At 42.1% G+C, this 19,625-nt stretch overlaps 1 protein-coding gene across 19 annotated transcripts in view; it reads right to left on the reverse strand.

Annotated features, from left to right (window-relative positions):
- Positions 1–5,095: 5,095 nt before the first annotated feature.
- Positions 5,096–19,625, reverse strand: part of CTNND1 (catenin delta 1) — a 53,913-nt gene continuing 39,383 nt past the window's right edge. For 6 of the 19 annotated variants that reach the window (XM_025452256.3, XM_035701828.2, XM_035701825.2 and 3 more), the window contains 14 exons: positions 18,408–18,591; positions 17,096–17,213; positions 16,462–16,615; positions 16,059–16,076; positions 15,539–15,607; positions 14,590–14,717; positions 14,337–14,487; positions 13,723–13,915; positions 13,251–13,365; positions 12,652–12,739; positions 9,731–9,793; positions 8,849–8,952; positions 8,345–8,431; positions 5,096–8,058 (listed from right to left, as the gene is read on the reverse strand). In XM_025452256.3, the coding sequence (XP_025308041.1) occupies positions 8,047–8,058; positions 8,345–8,431; positions 8,849–8,952; positions 9,731–9,793; positions 12,652–12,739; positions 13,251–13,365; positions 13,723–13,915; positions 14,337–14,487; positions 14,590–14,717; positions 15,539–15,607; positions 16,059–16,076; positions 16,462–16,615; positions 17,096–17,213; positions 18,408–18,591 (1,484 nt within the window). In that variant the 3' untranslated portion in view covers positions 5,096–8,046. The remainder of the gene's footprint in view (positions 8,059–8,344; positions 8,432–8,848; positions 8,953–9,730; positions 9,794–12,651; positions 12,740–13,250; positions 13,366–13,722; positions 13,916–14,336; positions 14,488–14,589; positions 14,718–15,538; positions 15,608–16,058; positions 16,077–16,461; positions 16,616–17,095; positions 17,214–18,407; positions 18,592–19,625) is intronic. The other 13 variants (XR_007403678.1, XM_049096806.1, XR_007403679.1 and 10 more) reach the window with 13 other exon arrangements.

Here is a 19,625-nt window from a genome sequence, read left to right on the forward strand (position 1 = left end):
CAATCCAAGATTTGAAACAACATCCCTGAGTCTTAAAGCCCATCGTAGAGCCCAGGAAGTGATCCAAGACCCAGAGATGAGCTAGAAGAGCTGAGTGCTCCCCCTTGACCTCTTCTAATCCACAACTTGTAGTGCCCCCAAAAGGGTACATCTCCTTCATGTCAGAGACAGCCTCCATCCTTAGCCTAGCCCTACTCTGAGTCAAGCTCTATTAGGATAGGTTGAGGCCACTCAGGCAAGTTAAGAGCTTGTACTCATGGGATCAGCAACTAAGCCAACAAAACATAAAAATATTCCATCTTGGGATCCCTGGGTGGCACAGCGGTTTAGCGCCTGCCTTTGGCCCAGGGCGCGATCCTGGAGACCCAGGATCAAATCCCACGTTGGGTTCCCGGTGCCTGGAGCCTGCTTCTCTGTGTCTCTGCCTCTCTCTCTCTCTGGGACTATCATAAAATAAATAAATAAATAAATAAATAAATTCCATCTTGATCTTTTGTCTTTTAGGTCAGGCTGACCAACTCACATACCAGCCAGCAAATAATCTTCATTTAAGTTTTAACTTCACTTTAATGAATCTATTTTTTCCCCTTCTTACACTTGACTCACTGCTCTTTCCCTGCACATATCTACTTCGTTGGCCACACACTATGCACCAGGTCAGTGAAATAGAGGTAGGCTCTTCACCTCCTAAGAAAGGTTTGGAATTTATATGGCTACCTATTCTTTAGTTATTTAGCTAATACGTATGGTTCCACAGAAGTCTTGTTAGTATCTTTCCCCCTGAATGTAAGAACGTAAAAATTAGTGCTGTCATCACCCCAACTGACATGCTAATGTTGTCCAGTATTTTCATTCCAGTCTATATCCCTCTCTCAATTGCATACTGCTCTAAGGTAATGCTTTCTTTTAACCAACATTTGCCAGTCTTTGTTTAGTGTCCTTCCTTGAATCTGGTTTGTCATTTGAGATCATTTTCCTTCTGCCTCAAGAACATCCTGTAGATTTTTCCTTTTTTGAGTGGCAAACCTTGCCTTTGTCAGAAAATGTTCTTAGTTAGCCCTCTTTCTTTAAAAAGTTTCACTAAGTGTCAATTTCCATGATAAGAGTTTTGTTCTCAGCAGGATAAATGGTAAGGATTCTGGCTTTTACCATTGATGCTGAGAAGTTACCAATCTGGGCTATTTTCTACAGATAGTTTGTTTTCACTCTAGTTGCTCAAGATTTTAAGTTTTCTGCATTTCACCCTGTCTCTAGGAATGAGTTGCTTTTTAAAATCTTGCTTGGAATTCATTGCGATTGCTAAATCTGAGGTCTCGTGACTTTCACCAAATCTGAAAATTTGATCAGCCATCCTATCTTTGGATATTGCCTCTTCCTTCCCACTGTTACTTCCTGGAGTTTCACATAATGTGCATTAAATTCTACTCTCTTGTCCCAACCTCAACAACATTGCTGTCTTCCATTCTTCCTTCTTTCCTTCTGTGGAATTCATTCTGGATAATTTGTTGAGAACAATCTTCTAATTCACTAGCAGCCCTTCAACTTCTCCAACCTATTCTTTCTGAGTTTTTAGTTTGACTTTTTCCTAATTGAAAACGGCTTTGTTCAAATCTGGATTGCTGTCCTATTTTCAAACTTGTTTTAGTTTATAATCAAAATGTTATTTCATTACAATCTGTGTGACAATGCCAACATCTGAAGTATTTAAAGATCAGCTTCTGTGTCTTTTGGTCCATCCTTTTCACTCATGGGGCCTTATTTGTGTATCATCATTTTGAAGCAGGACTGCTCATTTACCTTAGGAGTTTCTCTATGGGAACTGCAGCATTACAGGGATTGCATCTGCTTCTGGAAGTCACCTGGAGGCATAACTAAATACCACTTTAAATTCTCCACTTACAACTGTTTTGGACCACACAGGCAGTGTACAAAAACTTGGTACTGAAAACCCACAGAGGACCATCTTGTGGTTATGAATTCTAAGGGAAAATACTGTACTTCTTTTTCCTTCCATCTAGAACCTTGGTTGAGACAACTAAGCTCCTTGCTGCTCCCTTCTATACAGTTCATTTCTTGTTCACCTTGACACTGAGGGTATTCCAAGCCTTACCTGGAGTCACCTGCAAAACTTACTTCCCCACACACTGTAGAGTCACTAAAATAGATGCTTAAAGTTTGCTGAGCTTGGCAAAAACTCTGGGGAAAAGCAAGCTTTTAGCAATTGCTTAGTTCTTAGGATTCCAGTTTTCACTTCATTCTGAAGATCTGTAGATTCCTTATTTTTATGCTTGTTCATCAATGTGTTCATAAGTATTATTTATAAATGCATTCACCCAGCATCTTGTTTCTGCTGAAATGACAGTTCAGATGATCCACCACAATGCCAACAGAAGCCTGAACTAGTCCCAACTATATGTAGTACACTCTGCCCACCCTGGAGTCTGACAGAATTAGGTTGTAAAAAGATCCAGAGCCCAAAGTTTGCAAAAGACCAATGCTAGCCTTGCCTTAAAAGTGAAGGGAAAAAGGTGTGAAGAGCAGAGTAAGTGCCTGACATGATTTCACCATGGATGACCCAGATTTTGTTTCCCTCAGGCGCAACCACCTTAGGGCATTCAGACTATGCCCATTAGCACCTGAGTTTGCTGCAGAAAGACAGTAAGATAATATTCCCTTCTGTATCCTCACTGGAAGTGGAAGAACCGGTCCTTTTCAACAACAGAGATGCATATGGAGAGAAATGGAGAACTTTTTCCTTAGCTAAAAATAAAGCATCATGCTTACAATAATGCTTATGGCTCTTACAATTTCTACTAACAAGTATAAATTATAGCTCTTGACTCAAAACAGTTGTGGATAACTCGTCCTGGTCACTTCTAATGCAGAAAGACCAAAACAATTGTTCTCATGCTTTCCCTACCTCACTTCCTCCAGCTTTCTCTCCATCCGTGTCTGCCTCTAAATTCCGGGTGGGTCATCTGAAGACCCATCTGTCTCACACTGTCAGACAACGGCAAAGTCAGGAAGTCAGTCTTTTTTGTGAAAAAGACATTCCCTCCTATAAGGTCTTTTCTCTTTTGTGCTTTCTTGAGGTAGGCCATTTCTCAGGAGGGATTTGTTTCCAGACACACCTCCTCGGCTTTGGCCAATGGAGCCCCATGCTCCCCAGTTCGGGTACCCATTGTAGCCAGAAGTGACCTGTTGGTCAAAGTCAACAATTCCAGAAGATCCTCTCTGCACTACTGGGTCCCATATCAAGGACTAGCTTCACCTCTCAGCCACCTGGATGTTATCTACAGGGGATGATTTGTAAGAAGTCTCTCCTACCTATATACCAGCCTATCACTATTACCTCAAAATTCAACAGTAAGCACTTCATTCCTTTGAAATCAAGTTTTTTCTATGAATTCTCCCTTACTGTGATTATCATCACACCCACCACGAAACTAGTAACAGTGCCAGTGGAGTTGGAGCCAGTCATCCTAGATTTCAGGTTGAGGATCGAACCTTAAGCAAGTCATTAACTACATCAGGATCTCAACCTTCAATGAACCGACCACAGATGTCAGAATAACCTACGTGACTTATCAAGATTTCAGTCGCCTCTATTCAATCAGCTTTTGGAAATGGGACATAGGAATCTGCGTTTTTCAAGCTTCCCAGGTAATTTTTTTTTGCACTTGTTCAGATCCAGAAGGTGAAGTCTAATTGGTCTACTAAGTCTATCCATGAAAATACCAAGATGAATCTCTACTATCCTATACTTCAGATAGACAGACAAAATTGAGGGATCCCTGGGTGGTTCGGCAGTTTAGCGCCTGCCTTCGGCCCAGGGTGTGATCCTGCAGTCCCAGGATCAAGTCCCACATCGGGATCCCTGCACGGAGCCTGCTTCTCCCTCTATGTCTCTGCCTCTCTGTCTCTCATGAATAAATAAGTAAAATCTTAAAAAAAAGGGGGGGGAGGGGGAGAAGAAGAAAGACAAGACAAAATTGAGAAAGGCTGGTTGGTCCTTAGCTCTTCCTGGAAAAGGTATTTCCAGTTTGTAACCAAGTTTGTAACTATAGAGTTACAAGAAAGACAAGACAAAATTGAGAAAGGCTGGTTGGTCCTTAGCTCTTCCTGGAAGAGGTATTTCCAGTTTGTAACTATAGAGTTCAGCAAGAAAGAACAAGTGGTCAAGTGAAGTCGTAACTTTCAGCTGTCAGAAAGTATGTCACAGCAGGACCCATTATGGCTAGCTATTTCACGAACATGTTCACAAAACTTCACCGAGACAGAAAAGTGATGGAGCATCATCTATAACCACTTCCAGAAAACAACTCAGGCTCTAAAGGATCAAGGAGTACATTGAAAAATCTTGACAAAATCCACAGGATCCCTAAAGTTGGTGTTAGCAAGAGATACCAATACACTTCAAAAGCATTACTAAGTCAGTGTCAAGACACTTGAGAGATATAGGGACTTTACAAATCATTCTGTTTAACACCTCATTTTAGGTACAGAGAGGAAAAATGTTTTTAAAAGACCATAAATCAGGGTGGCTGGCTGGCTCAGTCGGTAGAGTAAGCAAGTCTTGATCTTGGGGTCAGGAGTTTTAAGCCCCATGTTGGGTATAGAGCTTAAAAATAAATAAAAGACCACAGATCTTAGTCACATAGGATTCTCACAGGTTGTAAAGAGAAAGTGTCCATTTCATTCTCTAACCCTAACATCCACAACATAGAAGATGCTCAGTAGATATTTAATGATATGAAACAAACGGACCGACCCAGGAAGAGGGGAGAAAAGGAAGATTTGTTTATAGCTCAATGTCAGTGGATATAAAGAATGTAACAGAAATAAAGGCTATTCACCAGTAATCTGGCTTTTCCCCAGTGATAGAAAACCATCTCAAGTGAAGCTACCAAACCTCTTTGGAAAGTAAACTGATAGCTTTTTGGCTCTGTGCTTCATCCTTCTAGTCCAAAACTACAACTGTCAGACATAAGCTTTAAAAGGGATCAGCTACCGTGCTTAGATTTCCTGGTCTCACTAGCTCAAGAAAGTTTTCATACCCAAGACCTAGTTTAACAAAATTGAGACATGACCATCATCAGAAGCTATAGATTTTTAATCTAAAGATTGGGCATACAGCAAGCATTTTACATAAATTCTCAAGTTTTTTTAATTATATAACAGGAAATAGGGGCCCCAGAAAAATAAGTCTCTTTCCATAGGTCTTAATCCTTGGCCTCCGCAGTAAAAAACGTTCCCTAGCAACCCAACAAGTGGTTGCTGCCCACCCACATATTTGGTAGGACACAAAAGCAGCTATAGGTCTGTCCCTTATTAGAGGATTGCCAATAGCCTGAAAAGCAACACTATGACCCAGTATTCAGTACTTATATACATGAGCCTTTTAATTCCACATTTTCATGTTTATTAGGAGAGCATTTGGAGTTGGTAGCTTCTAACCTTCTGGTCATAAATGCTAAATGTTCAAGAGGGCCAGCTTCTAACCTTCTGGTCATAAATGCTAAATGTTCAAGAGGGCCATGTATTGCAATGGGCTTTGTTCAACATTCGTTGGGTCAAATATTGCAAAAGAATTCCAGTGACTAAGAATGTCATCAATTCCTTATACTTTAGTTTCCTATCTCTAAGTTAGCAACAAGCTTCCCATACTCGGCCACATTTAATTTTTAAGAATCTTCAGAGGAAAAATGTTTCATATGTAATTAAAAAGAGTGTTGCTTCGTAAGAGTTGGGATTGAGCTCACAATAAATCCATCCCGGTACAACCCCCTTCTGGCTGCTCTGGAGAGAAGGACACGGATACACATGAGGAAGTAACCAAGATGAAAGGAGGGAAAAGATACAGCTTAAAGTGAAGAAATGACACAGACCCCCCACATACACACTTTAAAAACTTTATTTATATAAAAAACTCATTTGTTTTTAAAAGCATTAACAAGAGAGAAAGAAAAAACAGGAAAGGTATGGAGCAGAAGACATGCCCCTTAGTAGTATTCGGTGGGGAAGTGGGATTTTTGGTTCTCTGGAATTGAATGTTTAGTGTTTTTATAAACAAAAAAGAAAAATAATAGTTAAAGGTCCCCAAAAGCCCATGGCTGTTCTATTACCCACACCCCACCAAGAAAAAGAGCACCAGGAAAAGAGCAGAAGAGGACAAGAGAAACCAAGAGTGGAGCCAGGTCCAGATGGGGGCAATTTCCCCTGTGCAGTATGTTTTTAGAGTCAAAGAGGGGGAAAGGCTCCTTTTTGCCAGAAAAGGAGTGGGAAGATATGGGGGAGAGGGTAAATAAGGGATTTTAATGCATAGGGAAAGGGAAGGGGATGGTGGGTTGTGCACTTTTCTCCTACCCCGTAGCCTCAATATCAGGGGAGGGGGAGAGAGAAGGATAAAGATTTCCAGTTGCATTGAACAGAGCTTTTAGATTAAGGGGAGGAGTAAAAGGCAAATAAGGAAAAGGGTTTAAAAAAAAAAAAAAAAGTCAACCAGCACAGCAGCTGATTCCTCTAGCCCAACCCACTAATAAACACTAAACTGAAAGGAGGAGGTACTGGGGGGTGGGGGAAAGGGGGTCTGGGAGGGAGGGCAGAGATGCAACTTCCCTCCAGCCCCTTCAGAGATGATGGTGATAAAATTCTGGGCAGCTAAGTAATAAGAGTCGCACCACTCACTCCTCCCATATTTTGAGATTCATCAGAACAGGATTTTTGCAAAATCCCAACCATACTATTGAGCAAAAGCTGAATGGCTGAAATCAGAGGCTCTACCAACTCCCAATGGAGAATCTGAGGTTCTCTAGGTCACCTCTCCTTTCTGCTAGTTAGGGCCAATAGTGGGTAAGAAAGCAACAAAATATAATTTGCAAAATCATGAAAATGAGAGCGCAGAGGCAAAGAAAGGCACATGGAAGGGAAGGAGGAGATGGACCCCAGGCCAAAGGCACAATGAAGAGGCAAATCCAGGGGTGATCTCCACCTTTTATGGGTAAAGGGGGCAGGAGTATGTACATCAAGTCCTTTTGTCAGCCAACCAATCCAGGGGAGAGGCAGGGGAAGGGCAGGGCTATCAGGGTAGAAAAAGGAGACGTAAGGGCAGGGGGAAGCCAGCTTCAAAGCTTCCTGCCAGTTTCAGACTAACTGATTCATGTACATTCCTACTAGCTCCTCCTAGAGCTTCTTCTCCTCCCCAGAAGACATCTTTCTGCTCCTTCTCACCCAAGTCTTCCTTGACACATTCTCCTCTTTCTACAGCCTCTTGCAAATGGCCCGGCCAAGTCAGCAGACATTATCACAGGATGGGAGAGGAAGATTAAGGACAGCCTCAATAAGGGGCAATGGCAGCAGCCCAGGGTTGGCATGAGGCTTGGAGAAGAGATGGAGTCTGTAGGTCCATGATGGTCCCTGCCCTGGAGATGAGGAGAGCAAGGTTTCTTAATCTCAGTTCTAGGAGACCTTCACTTACTCAAAGGCCTTTGCCAGGTGGAATGTGCTAATGTTGCCAGCCTTCTTTGATTCAAAAATAGTCATCAGGGAAAAGGGAAGAACTCACACTTCCCATTCTCCAAAAAAATAAAAGTCCCTTCCCCACCAGGAAAAAAAAAAATCTGGATTAAGAATCATCAGTTTATCAGAGTGCTGGACACTGCATATACAGCATGTAACTTCCAATTCTTCCCATGGCTTCCAGTGAGGACTCCCATTCTCTCCCTCCCTCCATACAAGGCCAAGAGTTCCAGGGAGAACTGGCAAAAAGAGCTAATCTGCAGCAGTTTCTCGAGATACGCATATAACTGAGTCAGGCTTCTTGGGAGCGGAGGGGATCTGGAGAGGGGAAGAGGGACAATTAAGCTTCACTGGAAGAAGTTAGGAGTTGGTGGAAAGAAGGCGGCCACTTAGGGCTGTAAGGGCAGGAGGCAGCCTGGCAGTTGGCACAATAGTCCAGCGAAGAAAGGGAAAAATCATCAGTCCATTTCACCACCAAAAAATAAAAGTACATATATTATAAGCCCAGATGTAGCGGAGATAGTGGTGCTAAATCTTCTGCTGTAGGGAAAAAAGAGAAAGAAATGTTAATAGGGTTGGGAATGAGGAGAACCAAAAGACAGCTGAGCAAATCTGAAGGGAGGAAAGTAGCACATAATGGAGAATCAGATCACCAGAGGCATGGCCCAGCCTCATAAGAGGCAATAATCACAGAAGCAGCACCCCCAAGCTCCACGTGGCTGAGACTAGGGTCTCTGGCCTGATCAGATCAGCATGATTGGCAAACTGCTGGCACACAGGGGTCTCCTTCCTCAAAGACCATCTTGGGGGTTGCTGGAGGACATACCATGGAGGGGTTAGACACTTGGTCCCCCTCATCATCCAAAACCAACACATCCAACTCTTCCTCCAGAGATTCCTGCCCCTCGTCCTGCTGTGAACACATGCAATTTGTTAGTATGAGAATAAGGAAATAGAAACCTTGTGAGTGTGTGCCAGATCTAAGAAAAAATCCCAACTGGTCAACTCAAATGAAACAAGAGATAGTAAGAAAAGGGCAAGATATTCGAGAAAAGGCAGGAACAGGAAGAAAGTAATGTATGAGAATAGATAAATTAGCATTAGTCACATGAGTAACACATTTATGGTCTTCCTTCCCCTAACCTAACCTAACCATTGCAGATTTCTGACCCAAGAAATCCCAACATGAGTCAAAACTCCTACTTTACCTGAAAATCCTACCAGAAAAGGATACTCTTTCACTAGGTACTTTTTTCCTATTTCACAAAACATGCAGCTTTCAAAAAAGAACTAGCCTTAGAAGGACAACAGTATATAAACGAGAACTTACCATCAGGGGTGTTCCCTTCAATGGCTCCATTTCACCTAGATCTCCGGATCGATCCAGTGTTCTGTTGTGGTCCCCTCTCTCATTCAGTGTGGAATAGTTGTTATCTAGAGGAAGAAAAGTACAAGAAACAGGATATTCCCTCTGGTGTACAATATGTATTAAGCAGAGAGGTGTGAATTAGGCACCCCTGTTGGGAAGTGAACTTTGTCAAATGCTCCAAAAAGGCATTAAGGTCTGGTCCTTGACTTAAGGTCCCGGACTTAAAAAGAACTTGTAGGACACATGATAATAAAGCTAAACAGAAGCGAGCTGTCTATAAATGGTAGTATTGGAATTAAGAGGGGAGAGAGTGAGGTGAACTGCCAACGGTCAGGAAGGACCTAACAAAGGAGACAGGACTTAGTTAAGCCTTAGGGATGAAGAAAATTTAGCAAAGCAAAGAGGAAAGGCATTCCAGTTAGGAGGTATTACCTGAGCAAAACCAAAAAAGTATAAAGAGACAAAATAGCAAATTAGACCAGGGATGGCTGAAACAGAGTACAAGGGAGAAAGAGGGAGAGGGAGCCTGGGGCCAGCCAGTGAAAGGCTTTAACGGTTTAAGGACCCACACTTGATTCTGTAGTAAGTGGGGGTGGGAGTGGGGGGTGGAGAATGAAGATTTTTTTTTTAACCTCTGAGTAGGTAGGAATGTGGAAGAAAGTAGGTGGATCAAGTTTCACTAACTCTCCTCACATCCTCACAAATGGAAATGTCCAGCCAATCAATGCTCTTTCAGGATGGTAAATGGTGAAGGTGCTAGAAAAAAAAAAAACTTCAAGGCCAGGCAGTTCTCATCTCAGTGAAAAATCACTCCATATCCTCAGGCAGGAATTAATCACCTACCTAAAGATTTTGTGTTTGATCCCATACTGCTCATCTGAATTTCTTCCCGATCAGGTTTCTTATCTATACGAAGTCAGAAAGTTATCCAGGTCAAAAACCAACTCTTCAAACTCTATGCTCATCATAAAAATGCTCTCTGGTCGGTCCTCCCTCCCTCTCGTCAAATTTTTACTGAGTACCCACCATGTGCCAGATAGTAGACAAAGCCCTCATGGAACTGAAAGAGATCCCTTTCCAAAGGACTCCTAACATAAGAAATCATTCACTCTAAGCCAGCAATTGTCAAATTATTTGGTCTCCAGACCCTTTTACACTCTTAAAAATTAAGATCCAAAAAGCATCCATTGGTGTCGGTCATATGTATTACCATTTGTACTGGAAATTTTAGATATTTATTTCACTTAAAAGTAACAACTATGGGCAGCCTGGGTGGCTCAGCAGTTTAGCGCCGCCTTCGTCTCTGGGCGTGATCCTAGAGTCCCAGGATCCCGTCCCGCATCCGGCTCCCTGCGTGTAGCCTGCTTCTCCCTCTGCCTGTGTCTCTGCCTCTCTCTCTCTGTCTCTCATGAGTAAATAAATAAAATTAAAAAAAAAAAAAAAAGTAACAATTACCTATTCCATGTTAACTTTTAAACACTTAAAAAGCACGGGTTTTTTTTAAATAACATTTTTGCATATCTCTTTAAGGTTTGGCTTAATAGAAAATAGCTGGATTCTCATATCAGCTTTTGCATTCAATCTGTTGTGATGTAATTTTAGTTGAGGTTTATAAGAAAATCCAACTTCCAGATAAAATGTTAGAACAAGGAGAATTTTAATAATCTTTTCAGATAACTGGATATTCTTTGATAGTATCCTAACACTCAACAAGTACAGCTCCTCTAAGGTTAGCAACTATATGGAATCTGAATCCAAATGAACGATCTCTTCATACTTTGTTAAATTAAAAGACACTGGTCCGCCTTGCACTTTGAATAGGTCAATTACTTATGCATGATTCTGAAACATCACGCATTGGTCACTTGAAAAATACTGGTTCACAGAGTAATGCAGATCTTCTAAATGTTAACACATTTCATTATGCAACATCAAAAAAAAAATCACATTCATTACCATCACCACAGATTTCATTAAAAAGTCTTTCAAGTACTGGGGTGTTACCAGACTCATAATGGCAGGTACAGGTTTGTCAAAATTATCATTTTCACTTGAAAATTCAGGTAACAAGTATGGTCACTTATTTTTCCTCAAAGTGACAAGCTCATGGCATTCATTTTTGAGAAAATATCTAGCAAATATTCAAGCCTGAATAGCTGTAGTTGGTCATCCTTTTTTTCAAGGCAAAATGCCATTCCATAAAAAGAGTGGCTAGTCCACTTAGAAACTCCAACTATGGCACTAGTGTTTCTCCTCAGGTCAACCACTATGCTTTGTATGCAGCACAGGATATTTCAAGATGTGTACTCAAGGTTACAAACAATAAAATTAATTTTTACAGCTCCATCAAGTACATTTTTTTTTAATATTTTACTTATTTATTCATGAGAGAGAGAGAGAGAGAGAGAGAGAGAGAGGCAGAGACACAGGCAGAGGGAGAAGCAGGCTCCATGCAGGGAGCCTGACGGGGGATCCCAGGTCTCTAGGATCCTGCCCTGGGCTGAAGGCAGCACTAAACCGCTGAGCCACTGGGGCTGCCCCATCAAGTACATTCTTAAGTGAAATTTGCTCCTTTTTAAATTGTGAGTCCATGGCAATAAAGACTACAATGACTGGTTTGGTTTGATGTCCCTGCCAGGGCTGCCACAACAAGCACCACCAGTGTGCATCACCAGGGCTTTTGTACAATCAGCCTAAACGTCAACAGACATAGGAATCCTCACACCACATTTCAAGAGCCCTGACTGAGGCAAAAGCCAAGTGTCCTCAGGATAACAAGAGTTACAATATACACTTCCATGAAAAAGAAAACTTTTCCTAAAACAAAATACGTAATTCATATTTTGGGGAGAAAATGTATATGCTCACATGCCAAAAGTGTGTAAAAGATAGAACCAGGCAGCCCGGATGGCTCAGCAGTTTAGCGCCACCTTCAGCCCAGGGTGTGATCCTGGAGACCAGGGATCGAGTCCCACATCAGGCTCCCTGCATGGAGCCTGCTTCTCCTTCTGCCTGTGCTGTGCCTCTCTGTTTCTTTATTTATGAATAAATAAATAAAATCTTAAAAAAAAAAAAAAGATAAAACCACAAAGAGAAGCAGTTATCTCTGGGTAATAACAGAAGTGGTTTTGTTGGGATGCCTGATGGCTCAGTGGTTGAGCATCTGCCTTTGGCTTAGGTCACGATACCGGGGCCCTGGGCTGAGTCCTGCATCAGGATCCCTGCAGGAAGCCTGCCTCTCCCTCTGCCTATCTCTGCCTCTCTGTGTCTCTCATAAATAAATAAATAAAATCTTAAAAAAAAAAATAGAAGTGGTTTTGTTATTTTTCTAGTTGTCTGCATTTTCTAATTTTTCAACAGCCCGTATGTTACTTGACATTACGTGGAAATTTAAAAAGCAAAAAATAATCATTAGGTGACATATACATGTATCAAGTCATTTGTGTTGTACACCTTACACACGTACAATGATAGATGTCAGTTCTCTCTCAAAAAGAGGATATGGAGAGATGAGGGTTTACTGTCCTGTCATTGTAAGTCTGCAAGGAAGGACAGAGGATCCCACACAGGCTCCTGCTTTTGTTTCATTTTCTAATGCTCAAACCTAGCCGCTTCTGTTGTAAAATCCCCAAGTATTATTACCCTTTACCAAAATATTAGCTCATTCAATAATAAATTTATATTCTATTCCTTAGGTAGCCCACGCACTAAAGAACAGTAGTGGTGGAGTAAAAGCAGAAGGGTGAGCCCCCTAGATACTGCACCTGTTTTCTGGTTCCGGTCAATGAGAGGGAGAGTGGTATCGTCATATGAATGACTGCTCTGGCTTCGAGAAGCATTGTTTAGATTTACCTGGAGGCAAACAAAATGCAACAATGTCAAAGAACACTGAATTCACCCCCATCTTATTCCCCAGTGGGCAGACCTTCAGGTCCCTATTCCCAAACACAACTCTCACCAAAAGGTAATTCATATGGGTTAAATAAATACCTATACAGCGAAACAAACTAGGATGTTACAGCTTCTGTTTATGTTCCTAAAGAGGAGACAACAGAGAAGGTGACTTCCTTCAAGGGGCTGTGGCAGATTTGGGGAAAAGTCAAAAAGACCAAGTTCCTTCGTCATGACCAGCACGGACAGCATGCTGTGATACAGAGGAAGGCCACGGCTGTTTGGGCAGCAAATGAAGCATACAGGCACTACTCCTTTCGGGAGGAGGAGTAAACCAAATTATTTCCTCACTAACTAAGACTTGGGATAAAGTAGGACTTAACATGACAGTGAAGCACAAGAGACCAAAGACAAAAGTGGTACATGAGACCCATGTCAAAAGTACGCGCCTCAGGCCCCAGAGCTACGCTACCTGGAAGTCTGATTTCTTCCATCCTTCTTTTTCCAGTGGCTTCCGTAGTTCCTTATAGCCCCAGATCGTCTGTAATACAAGTGCTGCTGCTCGGACTTCTTTTTCTGAACGGTTCCTTTTGAGGAAAGTAATACCAGATGGAATTTGGACATTAAGACCAGGGAAGAAGCTAAGAACCTGTACTCTCTAATGTAATGTAACAACAGAAATGCCAAAATAGGCAAGACCAAGTATTCATCAAGTTCTGTATTCTGTCCCCAACAGTGATGCACAAAAAAAATGTCTGATAGAAAAGGGGATAGGTTATCAACTGATAGCTCAACATTAAGACAAAGAACAGCAGTATCTCTTCATACTTCACATATAAATAAGGGACAATAAGCTTAGAAAGCAAAGGGGGTGCTCCTTTCTAGCAGCAACCCTGTCACACTCAAACTCTTCCAGTTGTTGTTTTAAGTGCTAATAAACTCACCCTGATTTGTTGATCAACACCAGCTTCTCAATGCCCTGTGTCTCTCGAAGCTTTTTGGCAGCCTCCAGGTTCTCAGCAATAACCTCGTTGATGGTGTTCAAGAGAGAGACCACAGTGTCCTCAGAGAAATTCTGGGAAGAGCTCTGCTGCCCTCCTGGCAGATTCTTTACCAAGTTGGGAATAGCATGTTTACCTACAGCATTAAGACGAAAGGAATTGTGCAGGGAGAACAAGCCAAGTCCAGCTATGAGGAGCCTAACACTATACTTAATTATACTCGTCATATATAGTGCCAGTCCTGTCCATAGGAATCAACTTCATTCTGCTACAGACTATTATATTGGAAGATATAATCAGTGAGAATGTGTGGAAGTGTTAACAATGCCTACTAACAAAGAATGTGCTTTAAATAAAGAGTTGCCTCTGTTCTGTTTTTGAAGAGTCAACACTTCTTGTCTTTCTAAGAACCGTTAAACTAGAACCCTCAGATCGCAAACTACGGAGGGCTAGCTAGAATTCCACCTCTGTCATTTCAATAATAAATGATTCAGCATCTGCCGGATGAGAGGCTTTGTACTAGATCCTGAACTAATGGTTCACATCCAACTCCTTACCAATGAGTTCTTTGTTGCGAGCATCCACGGCCAGATTTCTCAGTGCTCCAGATGCAGCTTTCACTACCCGCTCGTGTTCATTGGTCAGGAGGTCAGCGATGGCAGAAAGAGCCTTCTCTTGACGCAGAGCAGAGCGAATGTATCGGCCATACTAGAAGTAACATGTGGAAAGAGATAGAACAGATTACAAATGGCGGCAAACTAGTCAGCTGAGTCCTCTCACCTCTAAATCCATGTTCAAAAAGGTACTCACCGTCCAGCGCCCAGCACACAAGTTCTGGATGGCTCCAGCTGAGGCTTCTAGGATGGCAGGAGTCTTGCTCTCTTTGAGGAGTGAGATGTATATCCGAACTACCTCTGGCTGAAATAAAAGCTCATAGCCTGCACAAGAAAGGGCAGGAAAGCAGAAGAAGCTAGTCAGTACCTATGCACCAGGCTCTGGCTGGTTGAAGTCCAGCCTCAGTACTCTGGATTGATGGATTTATGCTCCTATACCATTAGACTCCCTATACTCTCCCACCCACCCAACAGCCAACTCAGAGGCTTGCGTCCATGCCTTCTTAAGAATAATTCATCCATGGTAGGAGAACAGACATCAACTTATCATGTGCAACTCCTCTGTCTCCTTCTTCCTTGCCTCTTCCCTTCCACAGTTTACTTGGCCTTGGCATTTGGAGGATTCATTTGCCCACTGATAGCACTCAGGGTCATAGATTCCTCATCTCAAATTAATTGCTTCTAACTTAACTGAGTCATTCTGCTCACCTTTACTATGACTAAGTGTAAGGGGCCTATCCTAGATTTAATAATATATAAAAATTTTTATATCCATGAAGAGCTGTGAATTTTAAGCCCACTGTATTGATAAATATAAACACCCAAACTGTGAGAAAGAGGCTTCTTATAACAGGTGATGATTAAGTCCTAAGGACTATAGTGGTTACTTAAGGCACCTAACGTTTCTAGCCTCACATACCATTGGGACCTTACTCATCCTCCAATAATCTGAAAAGTTTCCATAACAAGCCATCCTTCACAAGTTACTGCTACAATACCAGTTTCCCAATGCTTCACCATCACTCCATATCCAGAGTTGAAGGAACAAGAACAATGATCATATTGCACAGCCTACTGCTAGGCTACCTGACACTTATTTGTGTATGTAAGAGACCCTGGAGACTAAAAAGAAAAAGACGACCTACCTCGAGCTGGACTAGTTCTTTTAGGGAAATCCACTGTATCATTCGCTGGATCCTCTGTGGGTTTTTTCCCTTTGGAAATTAAAAAAAGGAGAGAGGGGTAAAAAGTTTGAGAAAGAGTCCATGTGGTGCACTTTTATTCTTCAGTCAAAATCTTTTTGATTAGAGATGCATCAAAAGGGGGAAAAAAAAAAACCACCAAAACCCAAAACCAAAAAACCAAGCCCCACCCCCGTCCCTACAGGGGGCTGCACAGAAACAAGGACAGAAAACAGGCAGCAGACAGGTAAGACAAGGATAAGCACCGTGGTTGCTGTTGTCCTGAGTTCTGATCACTGGGACTGCTGCCCAGGAATAGCATGCCAGGAGCCACTAGCTCCAAAGAGCTGAACTTGTTTCCATAGTCCTCCTCAACTGAATTTTCCTACATGCATCCACAGGGAAGGGTTAGGAAATACTAGGGAAGCTAAAACCAAAGCATGCAAATTAGAAGTAGGGAAGCGCCTTCAAAGACTCCACTCACCTCTGGAGAACCACTCATCTTCCAGTGCGTCACCCAAGGTGGAAAGCAGAGAGAAAGGAAGGAAGAAAAATGCAGGAGAGAGGTGTCAACATGATCACGGGCAAATAAGCAGGAAAGCAGAGAGGAAAAGAAAAACACAGGAAACACAAAGGAGGAATGGGGGAGAAGGCCCCAGATTAGTTGAATTCTCATCCTTACTGCCCCCAAACTGATACCAGTACCACCACCACCACCACCGTTATCACTGCACACAACACAGGGAAGCAGCTGCAGAGCAAGGAGATATCCTTGACTAGGAGGACTCATGTATCACTCAGCAAGTATTTTGTACCTAAAGCTCAAAGTGTTCCTTCCCCTTCCTGTCCTACCACTAAAGAGCAAGGGACAATGACCCAAAACTCACCTTTGCCCTTCTTGGCCCCAAAGCAACTGGCAGCATGTGGCCCAGTATTGTTGGCAACACTGGGAGGTGCCTCTTGGTAACGCTCTGCCTGTGGGATCTCCCGGTGCACTTGATAGGACAGATTCCGAAGAAGGCAAACACAGTTCTCCACAAGCTTGACAACACAAGAGGAAGGGCTCGGTGAATGAGGAGAACATCTATCGTGATTTCCCCACAAGTACAGGTTTCCGTGATTCAAGAATTAATATACTGATCCCCAAAAGCATAGCCTAATCCGTCATCTCTCACAAAGCCTCTTAAGTGCACCAAGCTTCTCAAAATCCTTGCAGCCTCAGGCTAATGGAAGGTTTCTGCCACCATTTGGTGTGTGACACAAAACAGGGTCACCCTGACTTTTTTCCTACTTAGAAAAATATATAACCTTGGAAATACAGCTAAACAGCCTTAAAATAGATGACATAGGTGACAGAAATGCTAGAGAAAACGGTTTTCTTCTAAGGTGAACATCTACTTTAGGCAGGGGGGCTGGTACGCATGGATACCTAATGTCATTTGAAAGCCTGAGCTGGGGAGGTCTGCGCTACAGGTACCTTAATGGTTGCTATGAATGGAATTCACTCAGCCATTAACTTACCTTGCTGTCTGAATCCTTCTGCCCAATCTCAGCCTGAACAATGAAAATGAGGGCATCCACTAAACCATCACATTCCCGAAGTTTCCGGCGAGCTTCACTCCTCTCTGAGCTGACATTCCTGAAGGGGAAGGGAGAGGCTTCAAGATGACTCAGATCTAGAAATCCTCCTTTAATATCTTCAACATTACAAACCTCCTCCATACCTTTTCTTTTTACTATAACAATTAGTGAATACTTGTTATAAGCAAGGCACTGTAGGTGAGAGAAAGCTGAGTAAGACATTCCCCACTTTCAGACATTTATAACAAGGCCGCAGGGGGTGGGGGACTAGGGAGGGTCTAAGTAAAGTATACCAACAATACTTTAAGATCACATAGATACTTCTTGCACAGAAGTACAAATGAAGAATGGGGCAGAGCATACGGGGTATTCCAGAGAAAGACTACACTGCAACATTTATAGGATAGAAAAAAAAAATCAGGAAAACTTTCCTAAATAAAGGCAATTTTGAATTTAGCCTCATAAGATAAATAAGGAGGGGCACCTGGGTGGCTCAGATAGAGCATGTGACTCTTGATCTCAGGGTTTTAAGTTCAAGCCCCACGTTGGGTGGAGATTACTTAAAATCTTAAAAAAAAAAAAAAAAAAAAAAAGACAAACAAGGGCACTGTGGCCTGAGGGAAGAACACAACTTCCTCCCTCTCCATTCTAGGACTCTGTACTCCTTTTGTTGCATTTATTGCAGCTTTACTCAAAATACAGGTCACTGAGGACAGGGACACAGATACACACAAGCTCGGGACTAAGACAACTAACTGCCTTCCACGTGGTAGATATTGAACAAATGTTTACAAAATCAAATGAACAAAGTCGGGATCCCTGGGTGGCGCAGCGGTTTGGCGCCTGCCTTTGGCCCAGGGCGCGATCCTGGAGACCTGGGATCGAATCCCACATCAGGCTCCTGGTGCATGTAGCCTGCTTCTCCCTCTGCCTATGTCTCTGCCTCTCTCTCTCTGTGACTATCATAAATAAATTAATTAATTAATTAATTAATAAAAAAAATCAAATGAACAAAGTCAAAGAGACACAGAAGTGAGGATGTGTAGGGGAACAAGTAAACTGACATATCAAAAGTATGTGGCACACAAGCAAGTAGTAACAAAGGTAGAAAGACAGGCTGGAATCATAGTGTGCAATATAGATAGATATGGAAGCTGAATGACAGGCTAAAGAATTAAAAAAGAATTTCTTTTTTAAATTTAAATTAGTCCTCAAAAATTCAATCTTCATACTCTCGAAGCCCTTATGTTACCTAAGACAGCCAGCTGTGTTGGTGAGCACTGACTCCCATTCAATATGGCGTGGCTTGCAATCTTCATTAGGTTCCCGCTCCCAACCAGAATGTGGGATGATCACTTCATCTGTCAAGGCATGCAATGCATGGTCCACAATCTCCATTTTGATTGAGTCATGGGATGAGAGATTCCACAGGGTTCCTGGCAGAGACAACTCATCAGATACTTCAACACCCAAGACAGTATGTTTTAAGAATACCAAAGAGAATCCCCTATTCCATCATTTCTCAGTCTTCCCCAATGACCAAATACCTTGTAATGATATTCAAAGCTTTTGTTTGTGACCCATGATAAGAAATATACATTACGGCTCAACATATACATACATACATACATACATGTATATCAAGAAATAAAGTTTCATAAAATACTTTCTATAAGCAACACTCTCTGGTTTATCTATACCAGAGTTTCTCAAACTCAGCATGGCTGACCTCTTGGGCCAGATATTTCTTTGTTGTGGGAAGCTGACCTGTCCATTGTTAGATGTTTAGCAATATCTGTGGCCTTTATTCATTATATACCAGTAGCACTCCCTCCCCTTAACCCAAGTAATGACAATCCAAACCATCTCCAGACATTGCAAATGTCCCCTGGCAGGCAAGATCAGTCCTCGTTGAGAATTAATCTATACCACTTCTCGTTCTTGCTTTGTCTTGAAATACTGATCGGGATCCACAAATGTGTTCAATACATACTAATGGATCACAACCCACAATATGAAAAACAACTCTTCTAAAAGCAAGGACCACAAGCTCAAGTGTCTACACATGCCAGGCAGGTAAGTCAAGATAAACAGATATTTAAAAGAAATGACAAAAGAGTGAAAAAACGGCAAAAGACTCCCAGCTTCAGCGTTTGGGACAACTTGCTATATGGCAGTAGTTGGCTAAAGATAACGAAGTATGTTCAGGATTATTGCAAACCAGAGAGCACACATAACAGCTCAAACCTTTGCTACTGTCAGGTAGCAAAACTGATCCACTGTTGCCAGTTCTCACACTTTAATAGAAGGAACATCTGGAATTTTAAGTGAAATCTTCTGAATCTTAAACATCAGCAATCAATTCTTTAAAATTGTGAAAACCTTATGTGATCCAAACAAATCAGTGAGATAGCTCTGCCCAAAGATCACCAGTTCACAACCTTGAGTCAAAAGTAAAAGGACCAGAAGT

The sequence above is a fragment of the Canis lupus genome, chromosome 18 (assembly GCF_003254725.2).
Source record: "Canis lupus dingo isolate Sandy chromosome 18, ASM325472v2, whole genome shotgun sequence".
Lineage (NCBI taxonomy): Eukaryota > Metazoa > Chordata > Mammalia > Carnivora > Canidae > Canis > Canis lupus.